General features: G+C 54.2%; 1 protein-coding gene across 4 annotated transcripts; it reads right to left on the reverse strand.

The window, feature by feature from the left end:
* Positions 1-2382: 2382 nt before the first annotated feature.
* YJU2 (YJU2 splicing factor homolog) lies at positions 2383-19338 on the reverse strand. 4 transcript variants are annotated; one of them, XM_060145549.1, is made up of 9 exons: positions 19209-19338; positions 17131-17231; positions 14882-15026; positions 12616-12750; positions 10075-10256; positions 8419-8539; positions 7007-7024; positions 4992-5136; positions 2383-2756 (listed from the first exon to the last, which is right to left on the reverse strand). In XM_060145549.1, the coding sequence occupies exons 1-9, from the start codon at positions 19230-19232 to the stop codon at positions 2401-2403; spliced, it is 1227 nt and encodes a 408-aa protein (XP_060001532.1). In that variant the 5' UTR covers positions 19233-19338; the 3' UTR covers positions 2383-2400. The 4 variants fall into 4 exon arrangements, with proteins under 4 accessions (XP_060001532.1, XP_060001533.1, XP_060001534.1 ...); XM_060145551.1 differs by lacking the exon at positions 2383-2756 and adding an exon at positions 3453-4058 and having other exon boundaries at positions 19209-19336; XM_060145550.1 differs by lacking the exon at positions 7007-7024 and having other exon boundaries at positions 19209-19337.
* Between the last annotated feature and the right edge of the window lie 273 nt (positions 19339-19611).

The following is a 19611-nucleotide window of genomic DNA, read 5'->3' on the forward strand; positions in this document are numbered from 1 at the left end:
GGGTGGATGGGACCTCAGGAAGAAGCCAGAGGGGGTCCCTGGCTGGGGGCTGCGCCTGCTCTCATCTCACGGATCCCCATGTCTGCAGGGGGGATGGGAGCCAAGGCACCAGGACAGCAGGGGACCAAGTGGGGATGACCCATGGTGGGACCTATAACCTCCTGATCTGATGGAGGAGACATGGCCCTGATTTAGGAGCTCCTAATCTGATAGGAGAGACGACCTCTGCTCTCAGAAGCTCCTGGACACAGCCCTGCCTTCAGCTCACAGTCTGATGGGAGAGACATAGTCCCGCCCTCAGAAGCCCCCAGTCTGATGGAGGAGATGCGTGCAAGCGTTAATAGGCTCCCGGTCTGAAGGGAGAGGCACGGCTCTGGCCTTAGGAGCTTCCAGTCTGATGGAGGAGGCATAAGACTGACCTTCGAAGTACCCAGTCTGACACAGGAAATACGTGCTTGCTTTCAAGGGCTCCCAGTCTAACACTGGCCTTCCAGGGCCCCAACCTGATGGGGGAAGCACAGACCACTCCCTGGAAGCTCCCAGTCTATAGGGTGTGGTGATCGAAGGTGTAGCCTTGGAGCCTCACAGTTTCAAAGCCAGGTCCAGCCCCTCACTCACTCACTCTGAGCCCTTGGCCAAGGAGCCTCCTGCCATCTGTAAAATGGGGCGGTGGGTAAGGCAGCATGTGCCCGACGGCATGGGTGGCAGAGCCCTGGCATGGAGGGAGCTTGGGGCAGCGCTTGGCCCTCAGCGAGAGCTTGGGAAGCAGGAGCGGCCCCTTGTCTCCTTTGTGAAGCCCAGGCTCAGGAGGGAGGGGGTTCCGGCATAGGGGAGACCACCCCCCCCAGTCCCTCTGATGTGCTCCGGCAGCCAGGCAGCCCCCAGGGAAGTTGATGTAGGAGATTCCGGATGAGGCCTGACAGCTCCCAAGGACCAGATGACAGACATGGAACTCGTGGGGGACGGGGACTGTCGGCAGCGAGCAGGGAAGGGCAGGCTCCAGAGAGCAAAAAGCGGGTGTGGATCTCGGGGTGGCGGGCTCAGGGCAGGGAGCGAGGGGGCATGCAGGCTGAGGCCCTGGAGGGTCAGCAAACACAACAGACCCCCTGCCCAAAGTGTTGCTGCGCTGTCCCTCTGCCTGCTCGGCCCTGGGAACCCCTGCAAGAAAATTGGGGACCAGGAGGCAAACTGTTCCCAAGACACGGGTGGGAGAGCAAAGCGTAAAAGCCTGCGGGGAAAATAAGAATTAAAGAAACAATTCCAGGGTAGTGTGGAGGAAAGGGGAGGGTGGCAGAGAGTGGGCAGAAGCGTGGGGCTCCCTGGGCTTCAATTTCCTCATCCGTGAATGGGGAGATACCCACTCAGGCTACATACATTAATTGAGCACCTACTAAGTGCCTAGCTGGTCTTAGGTGCTGGGAACACACTCATCAACACACGGACCCTTGCAAAGCTCACTGTGCAGGGGGGTCTGCAGGTAGACCCTCAGGTGGCTCCTATGACCCCAACCTCCTGGTTGTCACACAAGGTGAGCCCCTCCCCTGGAACGTGGGAGGGATCTGTGGCTTGCTTCTAACCGCGGAACACTGCAACAGTGATGGGCCGTCACTTCTAGCAGACTCTCATGAAGCCAGTCCGTGCAGGCAAGGAACTGAGTGTGGCCTCTGGCTAAGGGTCCATGAGTAAGTGAATTCTGCCAACAACCACGTGGGTGAGCTTGACGCGGATCCTACCCCAGTCGGGCCTTCCAGTGAGACCCCAGCTGCAGCCAACATCTCAACTGCAGCTGTAACAGACCCTGAAGCCGAGAACCCAGTGAAACCACATCCAGATTCCTGTTGTTTTAAGCTGCTAGATTTGGGGATCACTTGTTACACAGCACTAGGTAACTAATACAGAGAGCCACAAGCAGTACGCACACCTCCTAAGGTACTCCCATCAGAACTACCCTACCCTGCTTTAATTGCAACATTAGCGCCACCTCTAGTATCATTTGTTTACATCTTATTTTGATATATGAGTAAATATTTTGGCTTTGCAGGTCACAGAATTGCTGTTTTAATCACTCACCTCTGCCATTGGAGAGCAAAGGCAGCCATGGGTGATATGCACACAAATGGGTGTGTAGGTGTGCCAATAAAACTTTATCTACAGAAACAGGCCACAGGCCACCTTTGGCCTGTGGATCAGAGTTTGGTAACCCATGTTTTAGAACGGAGTCAGGTTAACAATAATGTTAAGTAAATAATAGCAACGGATGGTGCACGTACATGGCAAAAATTGTGGTGGATTAAGAGCAATGGCAGTTCAGGAAACCGTCTGAAAGAATGAATTGAAATGAAGCAGAGAGGCCCCAGCCCCCCAATTTCTTTTCACAACTACTTAAGCTGGGTGACTTCTTTACTTTTTATTTTTTGTTTTTATTTTTAGGCTGTGCCGAGCAGCTTTCGGGATCTTAGTCCCCCCACCAGGGATTGAACACAGGCCCTCAGCAATGAAAGCGCCGAGTCCTAACCACTGGACCGCTGGGGAATTCCCTGGATGACATTTTAACCCAGAGTCTCTGAATGGCCCACGTCCAGGGCACTGTCTGCAGGATGCTGAGTTGGGGGAAAACAGGGAGTGGTGTGCTGGTACGGGCTTCACAAATGGCTCTGGCGTGGGGAACTGGTTTGCAGCATCTGCCGATTTCCGTGGTGTAAACACTCCGTGGTGGCCAATTTTAAGCCATAAATATGATGCCGCTGGGTGCAAAACTGGGAAGAGATGCACGAGGCATCAGTTCTCACTAGCTGCCAGTGTGGGCTGGCTTCAGTCCCCACCGTCAGGGCTTTTTTTTTTTTTGGTCACGCCGAGAGGCACGTGGGATCTTAGTTTCCCAACCAAGGATCAATCCCGCGCCCCTTGTGGTGGAAGCGTGGAGTCTTAACCACCGGACCGCCAGGGGAGTCCCTGTCAGGGCTTTGGAATCAGACCCACCCAGGTCCTGTCTTCGCAGCCATGGAGCTGTAATATAAGACCCCCAAGCCCCCATCAGAAGCCCTGGTTGGACCCTGGTTCACCTCGTTGTGCTGTCCTAAGCAAGGAAATCACAGTAGGAAAGCGAATCCCCAAAGTGGGGTCGTTTCATCCCCTAAACTCTGACAGTGAAAAACACAAAGCCTCATTATCAAATGCCAGATGACAGTCTGTGTGTGTGTGTCTGTGTGTGAGAGGAGGGCTAACGTCTGTGACCCCGGGAGGGGTGGGAGACCAGAGATGGGGGCTGATCAAGTTGTGAAGCAGTCTGGCGGGGGCACAGGACCTTCAACTAGAAAATACTGCAGCAGGAGGAGATCACACAAGCTGGAATCTGGCAACCTTGAAAGAACATGAGCTTTGGAATCAGACTTGCTGGTTACATGACTGTATCAGCTTTCCACTGCTGCTTCACAAATTATCCCCCAACTGAGTGTACGAAACAAGGAACATTTTTTATCTCGCAGTTTCTGAGCCAAGAGTCCAGGACTGGCTAGGGTGCATGCTTCTGCAGCCCCCTCCTCAGATGCTGGCAGAGAGAAGGTACCCCCAGGCCAGATCAGCAGGTTCCTTTCATGGGTTCCAGATGGTTCTGTGGCGGGGATGGAGCCAACCACTGGTGGGTGGGCTCACACACGTGCCCAGAGCATCTCGGAATGTCAGCCGCGACGACCTCAAAGGCCTGTCAGAAGCTGCTCCGGGGATGCCGCCATGTGAGCTGGGGACCCCGAGCTCCGGAGGGGGGAAGGTGGAGGGACAGGAGAGAAACTGAGTCCCTTAGCTGAAGCCATTGCTGACCCCGCCAGCCTTGGAGGTCATTTGTGCTTGTCCGGTGGTGACTCCAGTTGGTCCCAGGGCCTCCTGCCCCGACCATGGGCTGGAGCTGGCTGTGTGATCTTGACCTGGGGAAGGGCCTGGGGGCAGGGCTCAGTTGCTGCCGCTGCTGTCCTCGCTGTCGGAATACACACCCAGCTGGCTCAGGGAGGAGGTGCCAGACGTCTGGGGCGCAGGGCCAGCCACCTGCCCGTTCTTCATTGCATCTGGAGGAGAGGCGAGAGCTAGCCCACCGTGCCTCCTCGTCCCGGCAGCCCACCTCGGGACAGTTCCAGGCGGACTGGGCCATTCCTGCTTGTTTGCAGCCTTTGTGGAAAGTGCCTGGCAGACCCATCATGGTTTAAACTGCACACCCCTTGACCCAGCAGCTCCGCTTCTAAAAGCTGATCTAGGTGGGCAGAGGTGCCCATGCCGGGGGTGCAACACAGAAAACGGAAACACTCCAAGTCCCAAGTGACAAAGAGGGACAGACCCTGGCTCCACCACCCACACTGGCTGTGTGGCTTTGGGCAAACAGCTTCACCTCTCTGGGCCTCAGTCTCCTCAGCTGATAAATGGGGTAATAACTGTTCTGATAACAATGGCTTGTGTATCCGCAAGGCTCGCTGGGTGCCAGGATCTACTGCAGGCGCCCGACATGGAGCAGCTCATGGAAATCAGCCCCCAAACCCTACGAGGCCCTACGAGGTTGGTCCTGTTGTCATGAGCAGCTTCCAGGACAAGAAGCTGAGGACCGGGGTTGAGGGCCCTCGACCAAGGCCACAGAACGAGCGCGTGGAGGCAGAGGGATCTTCACCCAGGATGCCTGCCCTGGAAGCCTGCTCTTTCCACCTCATCGGGCCGACCTCACCCTAATTCTCCATCTCCCGAGGGTCCGAGGAGCTACACACACAAAGCATCGGCGACACAACCACCGAGGTGCAGACAATTTGTCCTACACGCCTCTATCTGACTTGGGTTTTAAAAGCAAGCACTTGTTCCTTTTGTAATTACAAGAAAAAAAGGGAACTGCAGCCCTTCTCCCCTTACCCCTGGTTGGGGGCACACCTCGCCCCGCACCGGAACAGCACCGGGGGTGCTGTTGCCACCTGGTGGCCACCCTTGGCACTGCATGAAGCTAAGGGACTGCAGGAACCTACCTGGGGCGGGCAGGACTCCTCCTCGCTGGATGCTGCGGCCCAGGTCTGTTTTCTTCACCACAACCAGGCCAGACAGCTGGGGACTGCTGCCAAAGGTGCCCACACTGCGCTCCCAGCTCTCCGCCTTCCTCTTGGCTTTTGGGGCCTGCAGTTTGTGGCGGGGGTAGCGGGGGGCAGGCATGACTGGGGGGGTCTGTCCCAGATCCTGCTCCTTCTCTGGCAGCCCGGTTCCTAGTCCCCAGCTGAGCCAGGATCTTTACCATTCCCACTCCCCCTGCTGTGCTGACCAATTCTCTCCTGCTCAAAACTCCTCTGTGGCCCCCCCACACCCTGCGCTTACACTTCCTAAATCACATTGTGACCACTCACCTCCACGCCTTTACCCATGCCATTCCCTCCACCTGGAATGCCCCTTTTGCTTCTAGTTCACTTGGTGAACTCCTACTCATCCTCCAATACCCATCTCAAGTACCTGCTCCCCTGGGAAGGCTTTCCTCACATTTCAAGCTCAAGTGCGTGCTGCATGTCTGTGCCCGCAGTGGCCTCCACTGCCTTATTAACTGCCTCCTCAACCAAGCTGCAGGGTCCTGCCTTGTTCACTGCTGGGTCTGTAGTAGGTGCTCAATCAACGTGTTTGAGGGAATGACAGAAGATGGGGGCACCCACTTTGGGGACCAGTTAGTGGGAGGCAGACAGGGGCTCAGCCCCACCTCCAGCTCTTCAGTCGCACCAGAAGAGACCCCTTTTATCTGTTTGATGTTTAAATAGAGGAACTGGAAACCACTAGATGCAGAAGGCCCTGTCGGAGCTGGGAGCTGAGGGTGCAGGGGGAGCATGATGGCAGGGGGCTGCCCGCACAGAGCCCACCGTCTGGGGAGGAAGAGGGTGGATGAGCAAGTAGATGCTCAGGACACCATCGTCTTTTTCTTTTTTTGGCTGCACGGCATGAGGGATCTTAGTTCCCCGACCAGGGATCAAACCTGTGCCCCCTGCATTGGGAATAGGAAGTCTTAACCACTGGACTGCCAGGGAAGTCCCCAGACACCATTGTCTTGATCAGTGATGTGAAAGAAAGAAGTTAGGGTGGTGTGACAGCGTCGGGGGGACAGCTACTGCTGATCGGGGGCCAGCAGAGCCGAGGTCAGAACGCAGTGCTGAGGTCAGCAAGCAGGGATGGGAGGCAGGACTGAGCCTGGCCCATCCGAGGGGGCTGGCACAGTTGGGGCGGGGAGTGGGGGCAGGAGGAGGACACAGCGGCCTCACTGCATCCCCCGTGTGTGGTAACCGAGACAGAGGCCGTCCGCTGGGGGCACAGGGAGAGACCGGCAGTCCTAGCCGAAGCTTGCTCATCTGGCACCACTGAACTGACTGCTGGAGCTAGCTGCTATCCTTCACCTTTCGTCAAACGCCATTCCATGTCCCCATTAAACTAAACCCAGGGAACAGAGGGGTCAAAGAGAGATGTTTCCGTAAAAGTTATGGTGAAGTTTGTGTAAAGCAAAATACAAGAAGAAGTCCACCATCAAATTAGCTACGAGCAAGGTAACTGTAAGAGACTGGCAGGTGGGCTTCCCTGGTGGCGCAGTGGTTAAGAATCCGCCTGCCAATGCAGGGGACATGGGTTCGAGCCCTGGTCCAGGAAGATCCCACATGCCACAGAACAGCTAAGCCCGTGCGCCACAACTACTGAGCCTGTGCTCTAGAGTCCGTGAGCCACAACTACTGAGCCCGTGCACTGCAACTACGGAGGCTGCGAACCACAACTACTGAGCCTGCGTGCTGCAACTACTGAAGCCCACACGCCTAGAGCCCGTGCTCTGCAACAAGAGAAGCCACCGCAATGAGAAGCCTGGGCACCACGACAAAGAGTAGACCCCGCTCGCTGCTACTAGAGGAAGCGAGCGCAGCAGCAGCGAAGACCCAACGCAGCCAAAACTAACTAACTAACTAACTAAATTTATTAAAAAAAAAAGACTGGAGGGAAATCATACAAGGCCAGACTGCTTTGAAAGTACCTTCAATCTCTTGTTCCACTTGAAAGAAAAAAAGAAGAGGAAACTTTAGACCATGAATTCTGAGGCTGGTTTATGCAAGAGAGACAGCGTGAAAACTCTGATCAGGGATACAGCCTCAAGGAAAACACCTTGGTTCTATGTCAAAAGGTTAATGGGTGAGAGTACGCGACCCCCAAACCCGCTCTCTTCAGACACTTACAGAATTCTCAGTTGGAATGTGGTTGCCTCAGTGAAAGACTACATTTCCCAGCCTCCTTTGCAGCAGGATGTGGTCAGGTGGTTCAGTTCTGACCAATGGGGTGTGAGCAGAAGGATGTACTCAATCAAGGGTATAGTTACCCTCAATGTCCTCCTCCCTTGTCCCCACCTCTTTCCACTGGCTGGGATGCAGACGTGGCACTGAGCTGCCTTGCAATGAGGGCATCATCCTTGGGACGGCAGGACAATGAGGACCCGGACACCAGGGTCCACCTTCTCTGTTCTGCACAGCCCCGCACAATTGTTATTCGAGAGAAAAGTAACTTCCATGTAGTTGAAGTGGCTGTCACTTGGGTCCTGTCCAGTGGCTGGACTTGTATTTAACTAATACAGACCAGGAACATGTTTTGAATTAAAATAATAAGTTTCTGGGGGTGTCTGTGCTATTTATGATTTCCCACTTTAACCCCCTCCTTCAATTAACAAACCAGAGTGGCCTTGACCACCTTGGATAAGACATCTGTGGCGGAAAAGGCTCGCTCCCTCCCCAAACCCTCTTCTTTCTTTCTGCCAGCAAGGGCAGCTAGAGGAGGCAGCTCCCAGCCTCCCTTGCAAAGGCAGGATGCGGCCATGTGACTATGCCCGGCCATTGGGACTCGAGGGGAATGGAGGTGGGCTGCATCTGAACCTGGGCCTCCAGGCGCTGGCTGGTGGTCCTCCACACATGCTCTGCCTTCCTGCAGCTGGAACCCCAGGGTGCTCTGAGCCAGCTGTGACCGCAGAGTTGGCATCCATGTTCTAGGACGGGGCAGAACTAGGAGATGGGAGGAGTCTGGATCCCTGAGTGACTGCATGGAGCAGGGCTGCCTGGGAGTCCAGCCCAGGACTGTGAAGTGACTGAGAAATAAACGTCTGCCTGATGTCTCTAAGTGTGGGGAGTCTCCTTGTTTCTGCAGCTGAAGCAGGGGTGGAAAACTACAGTCCCGGAGGCCTGTCACCTGTTTTTGTAAATAAAGTTTTATCGGCACCCGGCCACACCCACTTATTCATGTACTATCTACGTAGCAAGTTTAGTGCTATGTTTAGTGCTATGATGTGGAGTTGACCACTTACGACCCAGACTGGCCTTTCAAGACAAAGTTAAGCCAACCTCTGGCTTACTCTGTCCCTGCTTCACCTGAGAGCATGTGGAGATGCAGGCAGGCCACACTCACCTCGTCCAGGATGGCGGTGGGGTTGGGCAGGAGGGCCTGCTGGGGCTGGGTGGGGACAGCATCCTCCTCTGAATCGGAGTCTTCCAGGAGTCTTCGTTTCCTAGATTCTTCCACTAAGGCCCTGCGGGAAGGAACGTGGGACTTGGGAACGTGCTCTGTTGTGGGACAACGGCCAGGACCCCCCCACACACACACACTGAGGTGCACTGCCTGGTTGCCCTGTCCTGATCTCACTGAGTGGGGGATGGGGATGCACAAATAACTTTAAAATAGAATTCTTTGTCCAGGGGCTTCCCTGGTGGCGCAGCAGTTGGGAGTCCGCCTGCCAATGCAGGGGACGCGGGTTCGAGCCCTGGTCCAGGAAGATCCCACATGCTACGGAGCAACTAAGCCCGTGCGTCACAACTACTGAGCCTGCACTCTAGAGCTCACGAGACACAACTGCTGAGCCCGTGTGCTGCAACTACTGAAGCCTGTGTGCCTAGAGCCCATGCTCCACAAGAGAAGCCACTGCAATGAGAAGCCCAGGCACTGCAACGAAGAGTAGTCCCTGCTTGCTGCAACTAGAGAAAGCCCGCACGCGGCAACGAAGACCCGACCCAACACAGCCAAAAATAAATAAATAAGTTAAAAAAAAAAAAAAAGTTCTTTGTCCACTGAGCCCAGTGGGGTGGTTAAGTGCCTGGAAGCCAGAACCATTCTGGGTTTGAACCCCAGCTGGGGGGCCTCAGTCAGGGCTGTGCTGGGAGCTCCTTGAACCTCAGTTCTCTTGACCACCATAATGACAGAGCCAAACTCAGAACAGTGCCTGGCACTGAGAAGGGGCTCGCTAAACGCAGACTCCTCTCACTGTTATCTGCGCCAATCCAACAGCAGCTAGTATGTGCCTGACCGTGTTCCAGGCCATGGATGCAGAGGTCAGAGCAAGTCCCTGTTCAGACTTTAGATGAGGGGAGATAGATAATAAATCAGGAAAGGGGCAAATCAGCAAGAAGGTTCCAGAGAGTGGGAGGTGCCGGGCAGAAGCATGAACACAGCAGGCCTGAGGCCAGATCCTCAGAAAGGTTGGCTCACCAGGCCAGCCCTTGGGGGGGGCATCTGGATCTGGACTTGGGGGCTCCTGCCACCCTCACTGATGGGGGGGCTCCTTGTCCCGACACTGTGCAGACATGGGGTCTGCACGGGCATCTGCTCTCCTCCTGGGTTTGGGGTCTTGGCCGTGCCGGGCCAAGGTGCCTGCGTGACCGGCCCCCAGTGAGAACCCCGGGCTGGGTCTCGTGGGCCTCCCCCGGGAGCGCCCCTCCCTCTGCCGTCATGTCTCACCTGGGGGGATTAAGCCTGTCCTGTGGGACTCCACCGGGAGAGGCCTCTGAAAGTCTGCGCCCGGTCCTCCAACTCTGCCCCACCTGCCTTTTCCTTCTGCTGATTTTTCGCCGTAACTTTTCACTGTAATTAACTCATCAAACCTGGGGGTGATCCTGGGGGCCCCGACAGAGACGCCATGAGACACAAAGCGAGATGGGGAGGGAGATGCGGGGAAGGCCTCCCTGAGACGGTGACGCACGAGGGAGCTGTGGAAAGGTCCGGAAGGGGGGATTCCAGGCAGAGGGAAGGACCCTGTAGAGGCTGTGGGGGGGCGGGCGCCCCGGGACTCACGCCGCCTCCCGTTCGTCCTCCGCCTGCTCGTGCTTCCGCTGCTCCTCCTCCGACAGGCGGTGCTGCCGCAGCATGGCCTCGAAGTCCACGTGTGCCTGCCGCTGGTTCAGGTCCTTGAGCTCCTGCAGGTTCTCCAGAACCTCCATCTCCAGCTTGGAGTCCTTGGTTCTGTTCTCCAGCACCTGGCAGGTGTGCAGACACAGGGCTGAGTGAGCTGGGATTCCACCCCTCCACGTGGCCTGCCTGGCCTCTGGGGTCACCATGGGCAAGGGGAGACCCCCCCACCCTGGGGCTCGATCCACAGCACCCGGTCCCACAGCTGTACCCATTTCACGGCTCGGAACACTGAGGCTCGGGGAGGGGAAGTGACTGCCCAAGACCATGCGGCTGGTCAACGGTGGAGCCAGGTGGCCTGGACTTCCAGCCTGGCTCCGTCACTAAGCAAAAGTAATAAAGATTTTTAAAAAAGACGATCTGAGCAACTGCTGTGTGCCAGGCTCCAGTCTAAGATATTTCCAGACATAATCTCGTTTAATCTTCACAATAACCCCCACTTTACAGACAAAGGAACTGAGGCTCAGAGAGGTGAGGTCGGCCCCGCCAGGTCTCAGAGAGGTGGCTTTGGAGCCGGGCGGGGCTGGGAATGAATCCTGCCTTGGCTGCTTCCTGGCTATGTGACCCTGTTGAACGAACCCTCTGGGAAATGGCAGTTGTGGTGGTTTGAAAATACGTCCACAAATTCTTTCACGCTCCTCCCTTCCAGAGGTGGAGCCTAACTCCCCTCCCTGTGAGGGTGGGCTGTTGTAGTAACTCGCTTCTGATGAACACAACAGGACCAATGACGGTGTGTCCCTTCCGAGACAGGTCATAAAAGGCCCGGGGCTCCTCCTTGTTCTCTCTGGGACTCTCGCTGGGGGAGGGGGAGAAGCCCCCATGTTGTGAGGAGGCTCACGCAGTGCTGTGGAGAGGCCCATGTGGACAGGACATGAAGCCTCCAGGGAATGGCCACGTGAGGGGGCCCCCCTGGAAGTGGCTCCTCCAGCCCCAGCTGAGCCATCAGATGAGGCAGCCCCGGCAGACAGCTTGACTGTGACCTTGGGAGGGACCCACAGAACCATCTAGCAAAGCTGCTCCTGGATTCCTGACCCTCAGAAACTGTGGGATAATAAATGCTGGAAGTTGCAAAGTTTTGAGTCGACTTGTTACACAAGGACAGCTAACCAGTACCAGGGTAATAACCCCGTGCTGGCCAGTGTAGCAGTAACTAGAGCAGCACATGGACAGCACTGAGGGAGCTCCAGGAATACAGCAAACTGCCTCTAAGGCCTATTTCCCTCCCTGCTGCTCCGCACGGCTGCTGAAAACATCGGATCAGATCTGACATGGCTTGACCAGAAAACACAGCTGGCAGAGGCATGATGGTCCAGGAAGAGATGGGAATTATGGGGGTGGGAGGAGACAGAGGAGAACATGGACTTCCTACTATTTATGAGAAAGACGAAAAAAAAATGTCCAGTTAAAGATGAAAATAACTTCTTTAAGGGATAACAAAAGGAGTATCAATATTTATGAATTACTATGTGCCAAGCTGTGTTCTAAGAGTTTTATGTGTATGAACTCATTTAACCCTCACCACAAGTGTACGAGGGGGGCACAATTCTCATCTCATTTTACAGATGAGGACGCTGAGACACAGAGAGGCCAAGTGCCTTGGCCAAGGTCACACAGCCAGGATATGGTCAAGAGAACGTTTCCTTCTCTATTTCTAGTCTTGATCCAAACTAGCCTAATGGGAACCTCCTTAGAAAACCGCGGGGCAGCTGGCTGCAGAAAGCACCTGGCGTTCCGAAGTCCAACTTCCTGACTCCCTGTTAGTTTTCTCTTGCTGTGCCACAATTTGCCACCAGCCCAGTGGCTTAAAACAACATGAATTCATTGTCTCCTGGTTTCTGTGGGTTGGGAGTCTGGGCCGACACAGCTGGGTTCCCTGGTAGTCTTGCTAGGCTGAGATCAAGGGTCCAGGGCCCTCTTCTGAGCTCACTCAGGCTGCTGGAGAATTCAGTTCCTTGTGGTTGTGGGACTGAGTTCCCTGCCTTCTTACTGGCTGTTGACTAGGGGCTGTTCTCAGCTCCTAGGGGCTGCCTGCTGTTCCCTGCCACGTGGCCACTTCCACAGTGTCAGTCCTTCATGTCTCTGACGTCCTCTGTCTCTGACTCTAGACCCGTATTAAGGGGACCATCTGGATAATCTCCCTCTTACAAGGGCGACTGTGCCATAGTTTAACCTAACATAACTTAGTCACAGGAATAGGATCCTTGTACGCACAGTCTTGGAACTGGATGAGGTGTGTGACCAGGAGTCAGGGCTCTGGGAACATCTTAGAGTTCTGCTGACCACACTCCCCACCCCATCACCCTGCCTGGAGGCCTGAGGCAGGAAGGGGCACCGATTCCACAAGCACCGAAGCACAGGAACACGTGCGCACGTGCACACACACACACACACACACGCGCATGCACACACGCACCTGCGCACACTCACCTTCATGGGGTTGTTCAGCTCCTCGTCCTCCCGTTCCTTCTGCACCCTCTTCTCCTCCTCCTCCAAGAGCTTCTCAGCCTGGAAGTTCCGCGTGGCTCCATGCTCCATGGTGTAGTCTGTGTTTTCGGGGTCTGTCTGGGAGGGAGGATGGGCAGACATCAGCTCCTACATCTCTGAGCATCAAGAGCTTCTGCTGAACAGCAGCCAGCAGCCTGGGACACCTTCTCTCCGTGTTTCACTCCTCTTAATACCAATTCTTTCTTTTTCTTGCCTTATGGCTTTGGCGAGTACAGTTCTTTCTTTCTAGTGCTCCTGTCCCCTTTTGCAGAATCGCTGAACTCCCGAGCATAGACCTGCAGACCCTTCTCCACCTGCCCACTCCCTCCCTCCTGCCCTTCACCTTCCACATGTTTGCAAATAAAAGTCTCTGGACCTCTGCACATCTTTTCTGGTGTGTGTGTGTCTGTGTGTGCACGCGTGTGTGCACGCACTTGACCTTCTTCCCTTAATTATGAATTACACATCACGTATGTATACGGCATGCTCCTATTTGCGTTTATAAAACGGAGAAGCAAAAATATAACATGGTATCCTGGATGAGACCCTGGAACAGAAAGGTGACATTAGTAGAAAGATTGAAATCCATATCATGTCTGGAATTTGGCTAACAGTAATGATCCAGTGTTGGTTTCTTATTGTGGCAGATGCACTGTGGAAATGGAAGACGTTAACAGGAGGGGAAGCTGGTGAGAGGCAGATGGGAACTCTCTGTGCTATCTTTGCAACTTCTCTGTAAATCTATAAGTATTCCAAAATAAGAAGCTTACTATTTAAAAAGAAACAGCAAGGAAGAGAGCGATCCCTGTGTGTGCATGTGTATGCAGAGCACATTTTTTGAAAGCCACACAAGAAACTGTTATAACTGTCTCTATGCATGGGGGCTGGCTGGGCAGAGGGCAGCAGTAAACAAATTTTCCAGTGTTAATCCTGCACTACTGTGGGAGTTCTGTTTTACCATATGCTCACATACACACACACATATATGCAATCCTAGTTATTTGAAATTCTTCACTATAACGGCCGATTTATAACATTTTGCCGTAGTTTCTCTAGTCTTTAAAAAAATTCATATGTATTCATTAATATCTAAATATACACATACTTCGTAATTCAGGTTAAAAAAACCATTTTCTGGAGACAACCCGTATGCCCATCAGCTGGCAAATGGATGAAGAAAATGTGGCCCATCCACACAGTGGAATATTATTCAGCCCTGAAAAGGAGTAAAGCACTGATACATGCTACAACACTGATGGACTTTGAAAACATGATGCTCAGTGAGAGATGCCAGACACAAAAGGCTACAGAGTGATTCCACTGATAAAGAAATGTCCGTAATAGGCAATCCACAGACACAGGAACTGGATTCGTGGTTGACAGGGGCTGGGGAGAGGGATGGGGAGTGACTGCTGACAGGGTTGGGGCTTAATTTTGGGGTGAAGAGAACATCCTGGAATTAGAGAAGACAGCTTGGTACGTTAGGAGTATAAACCACTGAATTATACAATTTAAAAGAGAGAACTGAATGGCATATAAATCATATCTCAGAAAGCTGTCGTTAAAAAAGTAATTAAAGGGCTTCCCTGGTGGCACAGTGGTTGAGAGTCCGCCTGCCGATGCAGGGGACACGGGTTCGTGCCCCGGTCCGGGAAGATCCCATGTGCCGCGGAGCGGCTGGGCCCATGAGCCATGGCCGCTGAGCCTGCGCGTCCGGAGCGTGTGCTCCACAGCGGGAGGCCATAACAGTGAGAGGCCCGTGTACCGCAAAAAAAAAAAAAAAAAAAGTAATTAAAATATATCATTTTTTAATGTACTTTTTATTTTAACCAAATCTTGTTTTTTAACCAAAGGAAAAAAGTCCCTAGCAAAAAAAATGCTCAAACAGTACAAGAGTATGTGAAGAGAAAACTATAAGTTCTCTTCATCCTTTCCTCAAATCTTTAATACGACCCTTAGAGTAACAAACTAAAAACGTGATTGCTACTGGCTGTGCAATATTCCACTGTATAGTAGTTTGTCCCTTGAATCCCATCACCGTACATCTAGGTTGCTTCTGATTTTTTGCCTTTATAAACAACACTGCCGTGAACTTCTCCCCAAACCTTTGCTGTTTTCTGCAGAGAAGGTGAAATGGGATTTCCCTGGAGGGAGAGGACAGGAGCACTGACCCCCAGGGGAGGAAGGACCAGCCTGGCTGGCCGCCTACCTTGAAGGTGATCTCTGCCAGGCAGCGCGTGCACTTGATGTAAAAGCGGAAGATGGGCAGGCCCAGGTAGGACTCGTTCTGCACTGTCTCTTTGCGGGCATTGAACTTCTTGCCCTTGTAGATATATTCTCCACATGTCTTACACCTGTGGGGCAGGACAGGGACTCAAACCATCTCGGTACCCTGGTTCTTACTGGTAGGACGCTTTAGCATTCTGGCAGATGGCTGCTTGCATACCTCCAGGGACGGGAAGCTCCCCACCCCGCAAGAAGACTGTCCCACTGTGTGTACTGATTCCCTTAGACGGCATACTCTTCTCACTAATATCTGCCTGGGTCTCGGCTGAAGTGCTGCCTTCTTGGGAAGCACCCAGACTACCCAGACTAGGTGAGACTCGCCTATCACCCATTCCTGGAAGCAAGCCTGGAGTTCATGGGGCATCCTGACCTCCAAAGTGCGGATTCCACCAGGAGGGATGCCACAAGGAGCAAGGCAGAGCTCGCGGCCCCTGCCCTCCCGCGGCCCCTCCTGCTCAGATCCTGTGCTCTCTGGCCTCCTGGCTGTTCCTACAAACACCCCAGCTCAGTCCCACCTCCGGGCCTTCACCCTTGCAATTCCCATAGCCCGTGACACCTTCCATTCCTCAGATCCCAGTTCTGCTGGCATTTCTTCCAACGTTTGCCTGACCACCCAGCGAAGCACCCTCCCTCCCTGGCCACCGTCCAGTCCCTCTCCCTCTCTCGTGACCATCTTTGTGTCCTACATGCGCCTTTCGTGAATACGCCTGAGCCCTTGTGTATTATCTCTACTCCCCACCAGATGGCTCCAGGGGGGCAAGTCTTATTTATTTATTTAATTTTTAAAATTTTTGGCTGCTTTGGGTCTTCGTTGCTGCGCGCGGGCTTTCTCTAGCTGCGGCGAGTGGGGCCTACTCTTCATTGAGGTGCTCGGGCTTCTCATTGCAGTGGCTTCTCTTGCTGCGGAGCATGGGCTCTAGGCACGTGGGCTTCAGTAGTTGTGGCACACGGGCTCAGTAGCTGTGGCGCATGGGCTTAGCTGCTCTGTGGCATGTGGGATCTTCCCGGACCAGGGCTCGAACCTCTGTCCCCTGCATTGGTAGGTGGATTCTTAACCACTGTGCCACCAGGGAAGTCCCGGGGGTGGGGGTGGGGCAAGTCTTGATGCCCACAGTGTCCCTGGCACCCAGCCAAGGCCCTGGTGCACAGCAGGTGCCCAGTAAGTGAGTGCTGAGGGAAAATGAATGAAGGAAGGGGAGAGAGAAAGGAATACGTAAACACGGGCTGAATTTCACTAACAAAGGTGGCTTTGATTACCACTTCGTTTCAGATGTGCTAAGATGTAAAAAATTGTGGTGAGGTACAGTAATTCCGAGGCGGTATGAAGGACGAGGCCTGGGGACTGTGATGCGGAGGGAAGGATGGAGGGGGTTGGGAGGGGGATCCGGAGGGCCTCTCTGAGGGGGTGAGATCTAAGCCAAGTCTTGAAGGGTGAAAAAGAGCCAGCCAGGGCTTCCCTGGTGGCGCAGTGGTTAAGAATCTGCCTGCCAATGCGGGGACACGGGCTCGAGCCCTGGCCCAGGAAGATCCCACATGCCATGGAGCAACTAAGCCCGTGCACCACAACTACTGAGCCTGCGCTCTAGAGCCTGCGAGCCACAACTACTGAAGCCCGCACACCTTGATTGAGCCCGTGCTCAGCAACAAGAGAAGCCATCACAATGAGAAGCCCACGCACCACAGTGAAGACCCAACTCAGCCAAAAAAGAAAAAAAAAGAGCCAGCCATGTGAGAGCAGAAAGAAAAGTGTCCCAGGCAGAGGCAACAGCTTGTGCAAAGGCCCTGGGGCGGGAACGGACAGGACTGCTGGAGGAAGTGAATGTACATACAGGACCCTGTCTCGTGTGCTCACTCTTACTACCAGTGACTGAGATCTGGACACAGGTACCAGCTGGGAGCTCTGAGACATCAGGGAGATTGGTCCTGAACGGCAGGAGGGTGAGGTCTGGCACGGTCACTCGCTCACTGGGTCCACGTCTGAGCCAGGACCGACGACCTGGTCTGCGCACTGGGGGCGGGGCGCTCTCTGTGGGTGGTCTGAGCACTGGGGACGGGACGCTCTCTGTGGGTGGTCTGCGCACTGGGGGCGGGGCGCTCTCTGTGGGTGGTCTGCGCACTGGGGGCGGGGCGCTCTCTGTGCGGCCAGTGCAGGGGCCCCGCGGGGCCGCTCACCTCATGTTGAAAGGGGCCATCAGCCGCACCACGTACTGCCGGTCTTTGGGCAGCTTGAGCTTGGGGATCTTTGACGGGTCGAAGTCGGGCGGGTAGTATTTCTGTGGGGAGGAAGGAAGGGTCAGGGGAGCTGCTTTCAGGCGCAGGGGCAGGCTGGGGGCAGAGGGAAGGGGCTCTGGGGAGCTGTGTCTGGGTCCCCAAGACCACTCCCACGTTTGAGGATTTGGTGAGAGGACTCCTAGGACTTGCATACACTTGTCCTCATGGCTACTATTCATCACAGCAAAGGGATACAGAGAAAAACGAGCCAAGGGAAAAGGCATGGGGGGAGGGGCCCAGGGAGACCGGACACAAGCTTCCAGAGACTTCTCCTGATGGAGTCAATTCTCCCAGTGATATACTGTGACAACGTGTGCGAAATGTCCCCCAGGGAAGCTCAGGAAGACCCAGCACCCAGGGTTTTCATTGGGGGCTGGTGTGTAGGCACCTCTGCCCGGCACGTATGACGATTCCAGACTCTAGACTCCCGGAAGGGAGCAGGTGCTCAGCATAAACCACACTGTTTGTACTAACAGTTTAACCCCAGGGAGCCATTCTTTTCAGAGAACATTGGGAACCATCCCAAAATTCAGGTTCCCGGATACCAGCCAAAGTCCAGCATTGCAAGCCAGGCTTTCTAAGGCAGCAGCCTCAAGCCTGTTGCATTAACTCTTTCTGCACAGGAGCCTGAGATGGGAGATGTGGGGAAGGAGAGTTTGGATTACGAAAGAGAACTACATACGATAATCAGAAAATAAAGCACTTTGCATTTTGAGCACTTACTAGGCTCCACGTAGTACACAGAGAGCTTTATGTCCCCTGCCTCATGGAATTCTTGCAAAGACTCTATGAGACAGAGAATGGTGTACCCATTTCACAGAGGAGGAAACTGAGTTCTGGTGGTTTCAGCTACTCAGGGTCATACAGTGTGAGCAGCAGATCCAGGATTCAGACCCAGGGACACAGCTCTGGGGAAACTGTGGTACAGTGATTAGGAGCATCAGTTACAGAGCTGGCGGGGAGGGGTGTCTGGGTTTGATTCCTCTATTCTCTGGCTATTACATAACCTCTCTGGGCCTCAGTTTCCTCATCTGAAGAAGGGATAACCTGTCCCCCTGAGAAGACCTGATGAACAAGGCACTTAGAGCTGTGCCTGGCACACAGAAGTGTCTACCAGCAAGTTATGGAAATAGCTGGGCTGCCAGTTGGATCCTCGGGATGGAAGGACTTTCACGGACTTGAAGTCCGACACACTGCACTGGGTCTGGCTGGGGCTGAATTCCTAATATAGGTGTTTAAGAGATTAGAGCACTGAGTCACTGTAAGGGACATCATCCTGGGCTCCAAGCCACCAATCTGGAGGTTTCCTCTCTACTCCGTCCAGACATCTTAGGCTTACACACTCCCAGGCTGGGGAGCTCACCCCCTTCCTGGGAGCACACACCCTGCTGAAGGGCGGGGAACAGGGACTCAGAATTCCGGAGCGCTCTTCTCCAGAAGCTGAATCCTGCCTTCCAGAGACCAGCTCCACACCCCAAGAGTCCCAGTTTTCCCCAACAGAACTGGGAGAAGTTGAGGCAATTGGAAGGGTCCCTGCCAGCGGAGCAGAAGAGCTTAGCAAAGCCTAATCCCTCCGAGGAACACGATTGGCTAGAACCCCAAGCGGGGAGAGACTTAACAGAGCCACGCCTCCTGGAGATGAGACTGTAAAGTGAGAATACCAACATCCTAAGGAAGCTCCGCCCCCAACGGGAGTGACTGGATAATTCCTTTCAGAAAATCCTATCAGAAGTGAGTGGGTAAATAGCCTAAGCTCCGCCCCCACAGGTGACTGGGTACACCCCACCCTCGAGGGGAAGGCTTAGTGAAGGCCCACCCCCCGCAGAAGGTGATTAGGAGGGTTCTAGAGAGCCCCGCCCTGCAGAAGGCCGTTGGGGAAGAAAGCAAAGGCCCTAATAGGAGAGTATAAGTAGCCCTCCTCGGCCCGAGCTCCGAGATGTCCCGCCCCAGGTCGAAAACCCTAGTTGCCCAATACTTACGTTTAAAACTTTTCGCTCCGACATCTTTACCTCCTACTCTTCTCACGACCACAAGAATACTGATTAGGCTGAGTGCTTGTCGAACTTCCCCGACCATCTATCCTTGTATTTCCGCTTCCGTCACTTCCTTCAGCCGCTGTTATTGGCTGCTGCTTACACAGCTTGCCTTTTCATTGGTTCAGATCCCCGCCTGTCAACACTCGAGTCCGTCTGTATTCCCTCCCCAGTTGCAACCTCGGTAAGGGCGCAGCAAAAGGTTCCGGCGTCGGTGTGGATTTGAAGTTCCGAGGAGGAGGCGCTGCGCCCTCTAGAGGTGAGCAGCGACTGGTTAAAATTTCGTCGTCACGCGACGTGGCTGCTGGTAGCTACGTTCCCTGTGGTTTTATTCAGCAAACGTAGAACT

Source organism: Lagenorhynchus albirostris, chromosome 3, assembly GCF_949774975.1.
Source record: "Lagenorhynchus albirostris chromosome 3, mLagAlb1.1, whole genome shotgun sequence".
Taxonomy (NCBI): domain Eukaryota; kingdom Metazoa; phylum Chordata; class Mammalia; order Artiodactyla; family Delphinidae; genus Lagenorhynchus; species Lagenorhynchus albirostris.